General features: G+C 40.1%; 2 protein-coding genes across 2 annotated transcripts; one reads left to right on the top strand and one right to left on the bottom strand.

The window, feature by feature from the left end:
- The first annotated feature begins 1,504 nt into the window (after positions 1–1,504).
- LOC135678504 (protein NRT1/ PTR FAMILY 4.6-like) lies at positions 1,505–6,488 on the top strand. The gene is made up of 5 exons (XM_065191402.1): positions 1,505–1,662; positions 1,760–1,865; positions 2,530–2,747; positions 4,753–5,196; positions 5,271–6,488. Exons 1-5 carry the CDS (start codon positions 1,660–1,662, stop codon positions 6,243–6,245), a joined length of 1,746 nt encoding a protein of 581 aa, XP_065047474.1. The 5' UTR covers positions 1,505–1,659; the 3' UTR covers positions 6,246–6,488.
- Positions 6,489–10,742: 4,254 nt separating this feature from the next.
- Positions 10,743–16,396, bottom strand: LOC135678505 (RNA-binding protein 1-like). Its single transcript, XM_065191403.1, has 6 exons — positions 16,240–16,396; positions 14,695–14,807; positions 14,362–14,611; positions 14,209–14,270; positions 11,351–11,432; positions 10,743–11,053 (listed from the first exon to the last, which is right to left on the bottom strand). The coding sequence occupies exons 1-6, from the start codon at positions 16,247–16,249 to the stop codon at positions 10,965–10,967; spliced, it is 606 nt and encodes a 201-aa protein (XP_065047475.1). The 5' UTR covers positions 16,250–16,396; the 3' UTR covers positions 10,743–10,964.
- Positions 16,397–16,462: the final 66 nt, after the last annotated feature.

The following is a 16,462-nucleotide window of genomic DNA, read 5'->3' on the forward strand; positions in this document are numbered from 1 at the left end:
AAAGAAAAAGTCAAATTAATCATCTTTTTATCAGCATAATTTGTGCCTTTATGATGTCATGCTTCATGATATGCAGGTCAGCACTGATTGCACACATACCGATACAATATTTATATTGCTTCTCCAAAAGCATAGGAAGTTTGATGAGGTAATTGTCTTCCCATCTTGGCTGGAACTTATCTATTGATTGTTTGACCAAGAACATTAAATTTTGGTTCCTCAAGAGTCACATTTGATGTCTGTCCCTGTACACATGTATGCCTTTTTTTTAATAGAAAGCTGTACACGCTTCTCACACTTGCTATAATTCAAAAGACTAACTTATCTGCCTCCATGGATTTGAAGGGAAAAAAATTAAAACAAAAGACTTTAAGCTAGAGATTTGAAAGCAAAATTTCTAGCAGATAGTGATTTCTTGCCAACTTTGACCAAATTCTACATTTATGAGACAGCAGCACTGTTCAAATGTCAAAGGGCTTCTTTCTTTTTTTTTTCTTCAAGATTCCTATGCTTCCTATAGTGAGAGAAAACATAAAATTGGGAAGAAATCATGTTCATCAACCAGTCTACTCATTGTTTTACTGTGTCTTGGTAGTTCTACATAATATTGTTGAGCTGGTTTCATTCTGCAATTAACATTACACTATGCATCTCACACTGGATATGGTATAGAAGAGTCTCTTATAAGATTTGATGACTTCGACACTCATGATATATTCTTAACTTCCACAAAAATAATTCAAGGCCCTGTTTATTTTATTACCTAGAGAAGTTGTGCGATGCAATATCTTTTGAGTTAACATTTGCATAGGAGTTGGATCAAGTTGACTTTTCATATAACAAATACTTAGTCGGTTGATGTGCATTCATGGAGGAGCAAAACTTCCTCTGGTTCTGGATTACAAAATGATAAATTAGTTCATGGATAGGGGAATCATGTGGCAGGATGCAAAAAACAACCTTGAAAATAATTTTCATTGACCTTTCTTCCGATCAAGTTCACTGAACTGACAAGGCAGATCCTGTGGCTTTGTGCTGAAGTAATCAGAAGAAAAAAGAAGAGTAGAGAAGCTCCTCTTTTTCATGTCTTATAACAAGTTGTTTATAGGATGGCCATGACAGTATGGTTTTGCATTAAATGAGCCTAGAAATTCAAACTGGAAGAATGGGATAAGATTCCTTCACATTTTTGTATGATTCCTACACCTTTGTCTGGATATATCTCTAATGCCAAGCAAGAGAAGATAAGAACCTTTGTCTATGTCATCTATCTTAACCTTCCCCCCTGCTTTAGGTGCTTTGGAGGGGAGTTTCCTGCTTCTAGGTGAAATTTTTGGCTGGAGTCAACATGCAAGACATGGCAAGAGAAGGGACAAATACTGGAGAAGATAAATTAACCTAACCCAGAAAAAGGAAAAAGGTGATAAAAGATTGAAAGGTAGCAAATCTAAGGGATGCACAGTTGACATGGACTCATCCTTTGTTGCAGTCACTGTCACTGGTAGAACTGGAAGGCCTAGACCTTTCTCTTATGTAGGGCCTCCTTCTGCCTTTAAATATGGGTCCATCCACAACTCTCTCTACTCAGACACCAGAATTGCTTCATCCTCTTCTCCAAGTCACAGACCCAAGTAAGTTTGCTGGGAAAGCAGAAGCAATATGGTGGGTTGCCTTTCACTCTGGCTTCAATACCTTTCTCTTTATTCTCGGGATGCTTTTGTTCTTCCAAGTGGATCACAAACTTTATTTTCCATGGCAGGAAGAAGGGCGTGAAGCAGAAAGATGGGTTGGCTATGTGGATTGGAGGAGCAGGCCTGCTTTGAGGAGCAAACATGGAGGCATGCTTGCAGCTTCCTTTGTCCTGGGTAAACTTCCAAGCACATGAAAATTTCCTCAGTTTTCTGTGTCTCTTGCTAGTCGATAATTCCTAGGAACTTCACACTTTTCTCTCTCTCTCTCTCTCTCTCTCTCTCTCTCTCTCTCTCTTCCTTCTTGTTTGAGGCAACAAAGTTGATAGTTTGATGGTTTTTGAAATCATCAATCATCTCTTTATCAGAAGAAAAAGTAGCAACAAAAGGATATCTACAGTCAGTTCATTAGTTGATTTCCTGCATGCATATCATGGATAGTTGCTTATCCTAAATGAATGCCATGATTCATTTAATGGAACTACATTCATTGCAGAAGCAAAATTTTCTTTTCTGAGAGCCCCAGAAAACTCTCCCATAGAGAAATTTTCCCTAGAATTAATTCTGCAATCTAAGATATGGCATCATAGAATTCAATCTATGGTGTGATGGGGTGGTGTCAAAGAACTCCAATCTCCCACCTGTTATTGTGTGACTGCTTAAGTGCAGAAGAAGCTCTGAGAACAACAAGAGGCCACTCCCCTCTGTCTTTGTTTCCTTTGTTAGTAGTAGTTCTGATGGAACACGACATAACATATGAGCATATTAGCATCATCAACATGCTCATGTTTCTATATGCGCATGGACAAGGCAATGATCAGAAATTACTGCTTGGGTGCAGTTGTGGAGATAATGGAGAATATGGCATTTCTAGCCAACGCAAGCAACTTGGTCACCTACTTGGCAGAGTTCATGCACTTCTCGCCCTCTCGCTCAGCCACCACTGTTACCAACTTTATGGGGACAGCCTTCCTCCTGGCCCTACTTGGGGGCTTCTTGTCTGATGCCTTCTTCACTACATATCATATCTACCTGATAAGTGCTCTTCTGGAGTTCCTGGTGAGTGCATCCTCCATCCATGAGTTCTCTTCCTCTTTTGGTTTTTCAGCATGCTTACTCTATAATTCGCGATAAGCAGACAAAAACTTTGTATGCACAAACTACTGATTGAGCATCAGCAGAACATGTGATGTTTTGGTTCACAAGTAGGAGTTGGAACACAATCAAACAAAACCTAAACTTTTTGCATGGATCAGATTTGAGCCCTGACCTACAAGTAGATCATGCTTCTGTGGTACATGGAGTGCGTGCGTTTAGGAATTCTCTTCTGACCATGGCAGTTTTTGTGTGACATATCAGAGGGCCTCATTGACTGATCCATCTCTTTAGTCCCATGTGCTTCACATAGCCTCTTCATGATTTGCTTCCCCGAAGCGTAAGCTAGAAACCAAGTGTGATACCAAGGGATCATGAGATGTTGCACTGATCTGGTTCCACAGCCATGGAATGGGTCAAAGGGAATCATAGAGGCCTTGTAATTAAGATATGGTGGTGGTCCTTTTGTTCGCTCTAGAGAAATAAAGACAAGTAGCATTACTGTGGCCACACAAAGACATGCTTAACTTGTTTCTTATTCTTCTGTGTAGCATGCATAGTTAACCTCTTGGGAAGGAATACACACAATTTCATGTTCCATGCGTTGTTCTACTAGTCTTTTCGGTGCATGTGTGCATCATGCACACAAGAATATTTGCATTAATCTGGAAATATATATATATATATATATATGTTATCCTCTCATGACCAGCATCCGATGTGAGATTACTTGGAATATTGCAATGGCTTTCTAAATGCTGCTCTTTTACCGAGTCAAAAAGGAACGAATGAGAGAAGCCTACATGTTCTGGTGACTGAGAAATATGAGCTAGTGGATGGGAAATTGAGTAGCTCGTCCGTGATAGCAAGCAATTTCCCTTTTTCTTCCTTTTTTAGGTTCAAAGAGAGATGCTGCAAGCGTTCAAGCTTGTCCTCTTTGGATCTCAACATCAGCCACCTGAAACAAAACAGGGTTTGTGACCGTCAAGATTGGGACAAGCCATGGTGGTGATGCTGCAAGTCTCTTAGAACCCTGGACTGCACGCCGTTCGCCAATATGCCTAGAAAAAGTAGGATCACACAAAAAGCTCATGCACGTAATGGATTCTGGCCAATAACTCTTTTGTTAGGACAATTGTGAGTGAGAAATATTTATTTATTTATTTATGAATTATGCTGCTGCTATCAGAACACATTCTGATAGGAAGCTGGATCACGGGGGTAATGAGTGGTTTGGTTGATTGGTTCCTGGAGGAAGGATGCCGTAAGAACGCGCTCTCTCTCTCTCTCTCTCTCTCTGGATCTTTACACTTTTCCCTTTACACCAGAAAAAGTGCAGAGAGGAGAAAAAAAATCTGGAGCTAGCTGACTTCAAGGATGGCATTCAGATGAGGTAAGGTCTGAGCATTTACTTACCCGAGAAGCTTGATTCACGTGCCTTTCCTATGAAAAGGATCCCTTGGAAGTTACATAAAGCACCTCAGCCGCAATCCCAGCCTGCGGAGGGCTCGCATTGCTTTGGCACTGTGATCATAACTCTGCTGCTGTTGCTGCTGCTAGCAAGTGTGGGTTGCAAGAAAAGTCTCTGCCACTGACTCTCACTCTCCTACAACCTAATCATAGATTTCACCGTTGTAGATGGTTGTTGGTTAGTACAAAGAGTCTGCTTGATGATCTCTCATAGTCCCCTTCCTTGTCTTGTTGGTGGGTTACACTTGTACAGTGTATCAACACCAGCTCATGTACTTGAGAGTTGGGATAACTTGTTGCACGACAGCGACTAGACAAGCATCCATTTGAGCTCATGATTGTTCTAATACCGTCGGAAGCTTTGATTGGATCCAGAGTTGCAGACTTCTTGGCTGAACTCCTCCGAGGCCCAATTAACCTAAACCATATGCTGCTCGTCCTGGGTCTCTGTAATGGGCAAAGTTTAATTGCCAATGCTTTCTTGATTTGACGTCAACAGGGACTCGTCATCCTGACCGTGCAAGCCAAGTCCGCGGCCCTCAAGCCGCCTGCCTGCGACATCTCGGACGCTTTGCAGACTCCATGCCAAGAGGTCACCGGCGGGAAGGCTGCAATGCTCTTCGCCGGCCTGTACCTCACGGCCTTGGGCGTCGGCGGGATCAAAGGATCCCTCCCTGCCCATGGCGCAGAGCAGTTCGACGAGAGCACCATCCAGGGACGCAAGGCACGATCCACCTTCTTCAACTACTTCGTGTTCTGCCTCTCCTGCGGCGGCCTGATCGCGGTGACCTTCGTCGTATGGGTGGAAGACAACAAGGGATGGCAGTGGGGGTTTGGGATCTCCACCGTCACGATACTGCTCTCCATCCCGGTGTTCCTTGCAGGCTCCAGAACTTACAGAAACAAGATACCGACGGGGAGTCCTCTGACAACCATAACCAAGGTGCTGCGAGTTATCAGGATTGGACAAACCACAAGCGGGTTGGGCCTTCTCCTAACTCGTTTCCGTTTTAACAGGTTCTGCTTGCTGCACTCTTGAACCGTAGCTGTCATCAGAACCCGAGGAATGCCGTGATCGACATGGTGCCAAGCCCTGTGAAGACACTCGAGATGGAGGGGAAGGAAAGAGAGAGCAGCAAGGAAGACATGATACGTACCGAAGGCCTCGATAAAGAACTGAAGTGCCTTAACAGAGCAGCGGAGGGGAAGCCCATACACAGAGCACTCGCGTGCACCGTAGTAGAAGTCGAAGATGTGAAGATAGTCCTCAAAGTCCTGCCCATATTCTTGTCTACCATAATGCTAAGCTGCTGTTTGGCCCAGCTCTCGACGTTCTCGATCCAGCAAGCAGCCACGATGGACACCCGGGTCAGCGGGCTCACCGTACCGCCGGCGTCGCTCCCCGTCTTCCCCGTCGTCTTCATCATGCTCCTGGCACCGATATACGACCACGTCATCGTTCCCTTCGCACGCAAGGTCACCAACACCGAAATGGGCATATCTCACCTGCAAAGAATAGGCTTCGGCCTGGTGCTGTCGGTCGTCGCGATGGCCGTGGCGGCGCTGGTCGAAGTGAAGCGGAAGCGGGTGGCGAGGGATGCCGGCCTGCTCGACTCCGCCGAGCACCTGCCGATCACGTTCTTCTGGGTGGCCTTCCAGTACCTGTTCCTCGGCTCCGCGGATCTGTTCACGCTGGCCGGCCTGCTCGAGTTCTTCTTCAGCGAGGCGCCGGCGGGGATGAGGTCGCTGGCGACATCGCTGTCGTGGGCGTCGCTGGCGATGGGATACTACCTCAGCTCGGTGCTGGTCTCCATCGTGAACAAAGTGACGGGCAGAGGCCGCCACCAGGCATGGCTGTCCGGCAGCAACTTGAATCACTACCACCTCGAGCAGTTCTACTGGCTCATGTGTGTCCTCAGTGCCTTGAACTTTCTTCACTTCTTGTTCTGGGCTACGAGGTACAGGTACAGATCAAATGGCCATAAAAGCTAGTGGAAGCGTGAGCGTGCATGGAATGGCATCGATGGAGGAGCGATGGTGGTGGTAATCTCCACCATGAAGTGGTCCAACTCATTCATAACACGAATGAATGGATCCATTTGCCGAAAATTGTATTCCACAAGATAATACCAGTAAGATGTAAATGAGGATCACCGGTGCCTGCAACTTTCCAGTCCGAAAGCCAACCTCAAGATTCTTGTTTATCCTAAAGCTTACATGTTTTCGCATTCTGCATCACCAGCTATTTGGATTTGACTGGGTCTTGACTCGAGGCTACCTCGATCACATTGATTGAAATCGAAGTCTAGAGGTAGACGAACATAAGCTCGGAAACGTGGCCCAAAACCTAGACAGGGTCAAAAGCTCGAGCTAGGTTTTGGGCCACATCTTCCAAACTACGTGCTGTGAATTCTGTCATCTTCGTGCGTGAATTGGTTGCTTTGGATTGCCTTATCCTCCATGTCCGATTCTTTGATGATGCTGATACGCTGTAGCAGGCGCAAGGAAGACATCAAAGCTTTGGAATTTATTCCCAAGAAACGGTGAAGATGACTACCATCAGCTGTGGATGAAGAGAGTTGTGGAGGTTCGTTCTACCATGTTTCTGGATGTTGGTGAATTGCTTGCTTTTTTCCCTTGGTCTAAGCTATGACATCCATGTATCTATCATCTTTGGCTACACTATACGTGTAAGTCTTTTCATCCACTAAACCACCAGTAGTTCTAATTATTTAGTTGAAATTATAATTAAATTGAAACTTCTTGATGGATTAGAATTAGGATTTAGATTAGGTATTCATGTAGCAAAAAATCCTCAATTTGTTCCTATAAATAATTTTATGTGAACAATAGGTTTTGGGCTCAGATTTAAGGTAACTAAAGGAGTTATTTCTTATATAATATATAATTTTATTTTATCGTGGACTTACGTAGAAATTTCTCGAACCATCTTATACCTTACATTAAGTTTCTAATATATATATATATATATATATATATATATATATATATATATATATATATATATATATATATAGCACTCCCCCAACATTATTCATCCTCATCCCTCCATTCTTCCTTAGCTATCAAGGAACCAATTCAAAGTCAACAAGGCACCATCTTAATTATGATCGTTTCATACTTCCAAGATTTCCTAGCATTCATTCATGCTCCTAAGGCACGAGATCTAGAAACTTGAGATGAGCGGAGGAAGTCGGACGGCGTCGTATGAGAGTGACCGATCTGACGTCTTCATAACTCGGAAGATTCATGAACTTGCATTCCATGGATGAGGCTCAGCCATCAGTACGATCAAAAACCTGCAGCTCGTACAAACAGGTTTTTTTGTGGCTTCGATATATTAAGCTGACGATCAATTTGATGGGACAAAAAGTGTGAACCGACTTCGAGACCGATCCAAGTCTATATTAATCCGATGTCGAAAGCAAACTAGAAGAAGACGCCGCTGGAGTTGTCGTGTCGAATCCATGGCGTTCGAGAATGTAATAGAAAGGTCATCACCCTCGTCATAACGATAGCCCCATACGCCACACCAGACACTATATATTATCACCATCCTCCTCCGGAACCAATCCCCCCCTTGCCATGGACGACAGGCGACCATCGCCACCTCCACCACCGGTAGCTCAAGACCGGAACGCTCGCTGCAACTGGCTCTTCGATCCAATGGCCGTTATTCTATACCTTGTCATCAGCGTCATCATATCCGTCTACAGGTTTGGTGGCGATCCATCAATGCTCGTCTTCGTACTGTTCTCCTGTTCGGACCTGCTGTTCCTCTTCCTTTGTCTCAGGACGTTCGAGCGGCTCGCTCCGGGAAGCCCCCCGGCCGAGAAGGCAAGGTTGAAGATGGCTGTTTGGCTGCTGTCGGCCGCGCTCGTACTGGCTTTCAGCTGCAGAACGTCCTCGGTGATGCCACGGGCTTTGGCGGCTTTAGTTTGGCTCGTGGCGGGGTCTGTCTTGGTGGGGGGATTCTATGGACTCTTCCTGTACAAGGAGCAGCACGATGAGAGGGAACGATGACGCTCTTCTTCTCCTCCTTCCTATTCTCTCCTCTTCTTCCTCACCGACCTAAGCTCGAGCCCCGCCGCCTTTGCTCCACCATCTTATCAGTGAAGGATATTTTTTGGTTTGTTAGAGTGTCGAGGATGACCTTTAGGATAACTCAAAGTCATTGTCACTGATCTTGTAGTGAAATAGTTAAATCGTATGTGGATTAATAGATATGATTTTGATTGTTGATATCTTTAATTTTTGAAATATAATAAATTAATCTAATTTAAGTTTGAAGTATAAAAATAAGTTAATCGAATCTGAGTTAAAGTTACTAAGAATTCAAACTGAAATTAAATTGAGAGATAAAACTCTTTCTCGATACATTAAGATAGAGAGTGAGTGCCTTTGGTTATATGTAAGAATTCTTTCGTACCAATTTATGTTTTTAAATCATTATAATATGGAAACGAAATAACGTATCTCCTGTCATTGTTGTCAAGAATTTTTGTAGCAACTTCTTCTTGGTACTTCTCGACTCAGAACTCTCGCTTTAAATGATATAGGAAATCCTTTTGACTTCAAAGAGATATTGAGTCTAGGGACCAAAATCCTCGTTTATATAGATGTTCTTCCATCAAGAATATTTATTATCATCAACTCAGAACGTTTAAGAATTAATTCAAATTTGTAATGTTCGAATAATAATAATTTTTTTAATGATATTAAATATTTAATTTAATAATAACGATTTTATTTATAATGAATAAAAAAAACTGAAATTACTTAAACCATAATAAATGAAGAAATTCATGATAATAAATTATGAATCTCAACGAGAACGATTACATTATTATTAAATAAAATATTTAATAAGAACAAAATATTTAATAAGAACAGATGCCATGGATCCTTCCATACATGAGATACAGTTTAACATAGGAAAGATAGGAGAGAGAAAATATATGTATATATATTATTGATAACTAAAACTCGAAAATATTTTTCGAATATGAATTGAAATTTCTATTAAGGTGGTGATTGACATGATTGATTTAGCATAATTAATTATATCATTTATGCTCAGATATGGAGTTGAGAAACGATGATTTTATCTTTATCTGAAGTAATATAAACTGATGGAACTTTACAAATATATTATCTGAGATCTGAGATCGATCATGTGAACATGAATAACTTGCATGCAAAGTTTCAAATGATTTTTATGGAGCAAATTATATCCAAAAAATCATATCTATATATTATTGATATAGCACTCTCAAAATTCACCATATTCAAAATAATATCTATATATTATTTATAGAGTACGTTATATTCAAAAACTATATCTATGTATTGATAGAGCTCAACCAAAATTCACCACGTTGCAACAATTTATTTATCGATAAATGATTTTTATGGGATAAATTATATCTAAGAAACATAATCGTATCTACATATTGACAGAGCTCAACCTGAATCACCACGATCATCTTTCACCAGTTGCAACACTTCATTTATCGATTAATGATTCTTATGAAGCAAGTTATATTCAAGAACTATGTCTATATATATTAACAGAGCTCTCCTAGAATTTCCACCATCGTCTCTCACTAATTGCAATACTTCATTTATCGATAAATGATTCTTATGAAGTAAGTTATATCCGAGAACTATGTCTATATATTGATGAAGCTCTTCCGGATTTCAGCATGATTCTCTTTCACCTACTACAGCAAATTCATTTATCGAGCGAGATATGATTCTTATGAAGAAAATTATTATGTAAAAATTATATCTATATATTGATAGATAAACTTAAGATGTAATATGGTTTGTGTGTCTGACAAGCAACTTATTAGCCTCCTTTCGAGGGAACTCGCAAAACTTGACTTCCCTCTGTTAAGTTAGGGAGCACTCTTATTATGGAAAGTCGAGCTTCTTGAACTATGTATGTTAAAAGAGAGAAAAAAAGATGGTGACTCGGCCTTATCGATGTGCCATGGCGCATCCCAGCCATGTCATAGGAAGCGTCTATCCGATCGCATGAGTGATGCTGAGCTACGGTCAATAGTGTTGATGTCATAATGCTGGCGTAGGATATGCCGTCACATGAATGCCGATGTAGATGATGCTGGCACATCGAACACCTCCATGGAATATGACTAATGTATTGACGTCTCATCGGTGCATCGAATTCTTCCCTCGTCGATGCCTTATACGAAACCATGGGTTTCTATGACAATAGCGTGATCCTTGTATAATGTGATTCGACACTTGTGAGACAAACATGAAGCATCAATCCCTAATTTATTAATATTATTAAGAGCATAACTATATATATAATTGGTCTCCATAACTGAAAAGGGCAACAAGAGGAAACAAAGCAACCAGAACAACAACTGCCAAGCAAGAAAAGGAAACTGGGTGAGAGCAGTGTGTCAGCCAGCTCCTGATGTATATGTGAGACAGAGATTAGCGAATCATTTTGTAATCAAGTGTTGTTGGTACATTCATCATCCATATCATCAGTAGGATCATTTGGTTGCATGACTAATTTGGTGCAGAAGCTACCTGGATATCATGACACGACACGACACAGAGGTCATTCCAATCAGAAACAGATAACCATCTTGAAAGATGTACATCTTTGAACTGTAAGAGTGGATCCGATATGACTTCAACTATCTCTGGGCATCATGAACGGAAAGCTGGGCGGAAGGGGAACTTTACTAGTTGGATTCTCAAGACCGGTGCATCTGGTTTCTTATCATCGAACTTGTATCCTGCATGATAAATTAGGAACTGTGCAATTAGGACCAAATTCGTACCATCTATTTTCCATTCATTTTATACACAACAAGGTAATCTTGCATAAGATCAACTAGCTACATGTAGCAGAAAAATACTTCTTAAGAGTTCAATTTTATCTCAATTCAATAGAAACATGCCAATCGTATAAACTATTAATAATGCAAACTGACACCTGTATCCGGACTAGTTTCGAGTGTACCAAGTGCATAAAATATCAGGAACTTCTAGACAATCACAAACAGAGTATGAAAGTACCATGAAAAGTTTACCTTGGAGAGCTTCTAGTGCAGTCAAAGCACATTTGGCATTGTCAAACTCCACAAAACACAGAACTCTAGCCTTGTCCCCGGTCTGCTAGCAGTTTTCAGAAACCAAGTTAAATTGTTGAAAATATAAATCAGAATACTTAATCATATCTTTCTTTTGAAAACTTGCAACTACATTTTGAAAGAAAAAAGGTTATTGTAAGCTTATATTAAACTTAATTTCATAGATTCACATGTGAGAAATTGAAACAGATACAAGGTATGAAATTTTAGATAGTCATTTAAAATGACACATTTCTGTTAGATAAATTATCATCAGTCATTGGAAAAATAACTATCATCAATCACATGAAGCGAAAAACAAATTTTGTATACCAACGACATGCCAAAAGTAACAGGACTTTTCAATTTTAAAATTGGTTATTGATAAATGCAATAAGAAATAGTTGAGACTTACGGTTTTATTGTTATTGTTGTTATTGTTGATAAACATAATAAGAAAGAAAAATTTGCGTGGCCTAGTAGATTTGACTAATAAGGCACTTGAACAACTATAAATATTTTGGTAAAAAAGTTCTACATTATGAATTTCCATTTGTGAATCCAATGTAATTACTTCTAAATTGTGTCATCAAAAGCAAGTACTTCATCTGCTTAGCATGAATGGTCATAAGTGGCTAGAGTAAGGTATCCGTTTGATAGTTTATAGTGATAATGTTCCATAATCCTACAAAAATCAAGGCACCAGAGAAGAACGTGATAACATTAACTTCAAATACAGGATAAATCTTACATCTCTGTTAATAACCCACAATAAGGATGATTTTTCTTTTTTCTCTTTTTTTTGTGTGAATGGGATCAACTTAAAAAAAAAAAAAAAAGAGTGGTGGTCAACCAAAACTTTCAAAAGAAGAAAAGAGGGGGATAAAGGAGCATTAGCAATATGTCTTCCAAAAGTTATCTAATGCATTTCACGATGGGCTTATATACAAGAAGTCAAGAATAAACATTTAAGAGTGGTACATATTGTAGATCCTGTCAGCATTAAGTTCAAAACCAAGCAAAGGATGGAAAGAAAACTTGGCAAATGTTGATTGGCTGCAGAAGGAAACACTCAAGTTTGGTATGCAAGTTTTCACGAGTGCACACCCTCTAATCAACTTCATTACTTTGAATCTGAGAGTAAAACCACCAGATCATCAATCAGAACAAGGACATAATCTAGTTTGATATGAAATTAGAGGAACTAAAATTCTATGTTCTTCATCGCATGAAAATGGGCCAACAAACATATCCAGACCCATGGTAACCTGATCAGCCTGATTGGGGTGGGTTTTCCCTGGTTGGCTGGAGTTCGAGGAAACCCAATCTTCTATCAACAGAGTAAAGGCAGGATTGGCATATGCATTCTGCAATAGTGCCTTGTGTCAATTTCTTGCCATCCCCTCGCCTTCCACAGAATCCCTTCTAGTAATTAGTGTACCATTTGCTTCTTCCCCTCACAGTGTTCAGCTACCTTCTCTTCTCATATGTGCAAGTACCATCACTTGAAGATTGGCACATGGCAAGTTCTTCCAAAACACTCTACCGGTTGAAGGATCACCCCAACCCAAAATGGTAAAGGAAAGAAAACAAAATAAAATAGTAAAAGTGGATGGCATCAAGGAGTGGTAGGTGGCATTGTTTGCCTTACAACATCAGCCCTCTTCTCAACAAATTTGGATTTTGCCTTTCTTTTCTTTTCTTTTTTGGCTTTTTTTGTGGCTGCTGGGACACCAACAGAAAGGAGTTTACTATTCCCTGTGGCCTTTAATATTCAATTACAAAAATACTGTTAGCTTTTGATTCTTCTGTTGGAATGAGAAACCCAATTGATACACAAATGTGTGAAAATAGGAAAGAAACAATATGTCGGCACATCTGGGAAGAATGGAGGAAAGCAAATACTGAAGAGAGAAGGGAAAATTGAGAATGACAAAATCTTCAACTAGCTATCCTGCCTTATCATTCTTAACAATAAAACATACTATACTTAATAGATGAAGATCTTTATACCAAATGACCTAAAAAAAGGATACATGTCATTATGTTGTTAAACAAAAGTTGGTAAAAGGTTGTCTTAACAGTGGATCAAGATAGAGGCAATGAAGAATCTAGCATGGCTTAAAATACCGAACTTCATATTGTGAAAGGTGTTATCGTGTCTTTCTCCAAAAATCTCAAGTTGAATTAAAAATACCAAACTTCAGATTGTGAAAGGTGTTATTGTGTCTTTCATTTATAAAGGAAAATGCAGATAGATACAGAAGTAGAATTTTATGTCAAAGTTTTGGTTTTTACAGTACATAAATCTCTCAAAATCATAACCAGGATGTTACACATAAAATAATACATTGATACACTTTATTATTTGAAGCATCAATCCACTGGAAACTATCAGAATATAAGATTTGCACAATCTAATGCCACTTGCCTGAGGTTTTGAAACTAATCACTGTTAGGTTTGCTTGTTCCATAAGACCACTTATGGATATATAACACAAAGTTCACATATATAAATAGCTCCAGCAAGAAAGGGTTTTTAGATTACTGAATGAATCAGGAAGGAGGAAAAAGTGAAAGAAAACTTTAAACTGAAACTGCAACCTGTTTGCAGACAAAAATATTATCTGGTAGTACCATAAATTGATTTTAAAGGAATTTTCCATCAATTGTTGCAAATTGACTACATAAGCAAGTAGGAAAAGTTCTTCTCCAGGACAATCAATCAACAGTAACCAATGACATCCTCAAACTTTTAATTTTTTGTGCACCTTTCTGAAGCTTTTAATAAAAGTAGAGGTAAAGATCAGGAAACATACCCGACGAGGCTCCTTGTGCACAACTCGAATTTCCTTGAACCCAATAAATGGGCGAAACAAGTCTTATAAGACATACTTAAGGATTAACAAAGAAGAAACAAAACCAGAATCATGAACCGAGGCCATGAAGACAAGTTAAAGCAGCAAGGATACGACCTACTTCTCTCCTTGTGCAATCAGTAGGGAGACCATCAACAAAAAGAATGTTGGACTCCTCAGGCGATAGACCATTGGCCACGATGTTATGGTTGATATTTAATGGAACATCTCTTCTTGCTAAAACTGGGCCTTCCAATGCTCTAATGCTATCTCCAGCAGCCAACCCACCAAGCCTGGTCATAGCATGACTGCTCACTCCAGCATGATCATCCAACCCATAACTACCAGAACGCAGTGGTAACATCTGAAGAAGGTCCAAACATGATAGGGATCAGTTACCAAAAATATCACCAAGTATGCATTTGTCAGTGCTCTGTGAATTCCTACATTGATCCGTGGCAAATCTGGTGTTCCCTGTGCGCCACTCACGTCCCACGTCTGATGGGATGCTGTGGAAGGAACATCAGATGGAATATAGCCAGGCACAGCAGCTCGTGGATCTATCATAACAAGAGCAGATAATCAATGGACAGAAGCTAAAACTATAAGTTTATCAAACACAACAATAGCTGCATTTAGCACACTAAAGTGAACAAAAATATGCACTTGAAAGGTAGAGGAGCCAATTGCAGCTGCAATAGGTGTCTTGTTTCTCAAGTAGCTTAAATTATGATTGACCCTAACCACTTTCCAATACCTACGTTGCATGATACAAAACGCACCAGCTTTTTTATTCTATGTTGATTTCTTTTATTCCTTTTCAAAGACATATTTTAAGCCTCAAACGAGTCCTCTCCTTATTCCAAATTTATTTGATTCTCTTAAACACATCTTGTGCAAATGAGAGAAGCATATCCTACAACTACTATCTGTCTTTTATATGAGTGGCTACATTCTCAGGCGAGCATGTCCTATATTCACAAGGATGTCAACCTTCTGATGCAAAATGAACTCATCACTGGAAAGGCAGGAGGGTGAAGAGAAAGTATCGTAATTCCATCTTCATCATTATGAGGTTAAGTTCATGCAAATACCAAACTGAGTGTCCTACAGTGATTTTATAGGATTACATCAATTACATATTTGTTGCTTCAACCTTTGTTAAAATAACTTGAAGATGCAAGAAGTGCAAGAAATCATTCTTGAACAGAGTAGTCAAAACTTGACAAACATATTTCCTCTCGCCTAAAGCACGAGGACAACAACAATGTAAAGTTCAAGTAGGTAACAGAATAAAAACAGGTAAAAGGAGACAAAAACATAGAAGATTGACAATCTGATCTAGATCAGGTAGGCTATGTAACCTAAACACTGCCTCAGAAGAACCTCCATGGGCACCTCAAGCATGTCAATTCCACCATCCATCAGAACCTCCATACTTCTACTATCTAAAAACGCACCATCTTAAAACGTTTATTTATTAATTTTTACTTTTTGAGAAAAGTTGTGTAACTTCTAATAAGTGAAAGCGATTTTAAAAAAATCAGAAAGTTAAAACAGTCTCTTCCAGTGTTCAAATTGGTTACAACCCTAAATTATTTCACTCTTTCCCTCCCGCTCAGAAGAAAGAGTACATCACATGACGCACGAAGAGAAATAAAATACTCTGGCAATAGAAGACCTGATCTAACTCCAAGTTGTTACCTTTCATTTCAGAGTTACCGCACCTCATCAGAACAATATAATGCTCTAGGGTCAATCCATTGCTCTTCCACCACTCAAACCAAATAAAGGAACGCCAAGAAATCAAGCTCTCGGCTGATCGAACAGCCAAAAATCTAAAAAAAAAAGTATTTAAAATAAAAAAAAAAAATCAATTCTTATCCCCTTCTTCGGCATTACCCTAAAATGGCGCTCCTCGTCGCACTTAGCTACACATACACACACACAGAAGGCACGGTTGAGAGGAAGGGAGAGAGAGAGAAGGGTCACCTCTTTCCATCGAAGGGTGCCTCCAGTAAGGATCGGCGATCGCCGCAAGAGAAAATCACAGGGGACGGCGGGGCTGCAACGACAGGAGACCGGAGGCAGGGAAGAAAAAGAGGGTGCGGAGGCCGTGGATTCGTGTCCATGACGCTTTATGATTGGCTCGGAGAATCCCGTTGATCTGCTTTAAGATCCACACTTTGATCTAGGGGATACCTCACTTCATTGA

The sequence above is a fragment of the Musa acuminata genome, chromosome BXJ1-7, assembly GCF_036884655.1.
Source record: "Musa acuminata AAA Group cultivar baxijiao chromosome BXJ1-7, Cavendish_Baxijiao_AAA, whole genome shotgun sequence".
Lineage (NCBI taxonomy): Eukaryota > Viridiplantae > Streptophyta > Magnoliopsida > Zingiberales > Musaceae > Musa > Musa acuminata.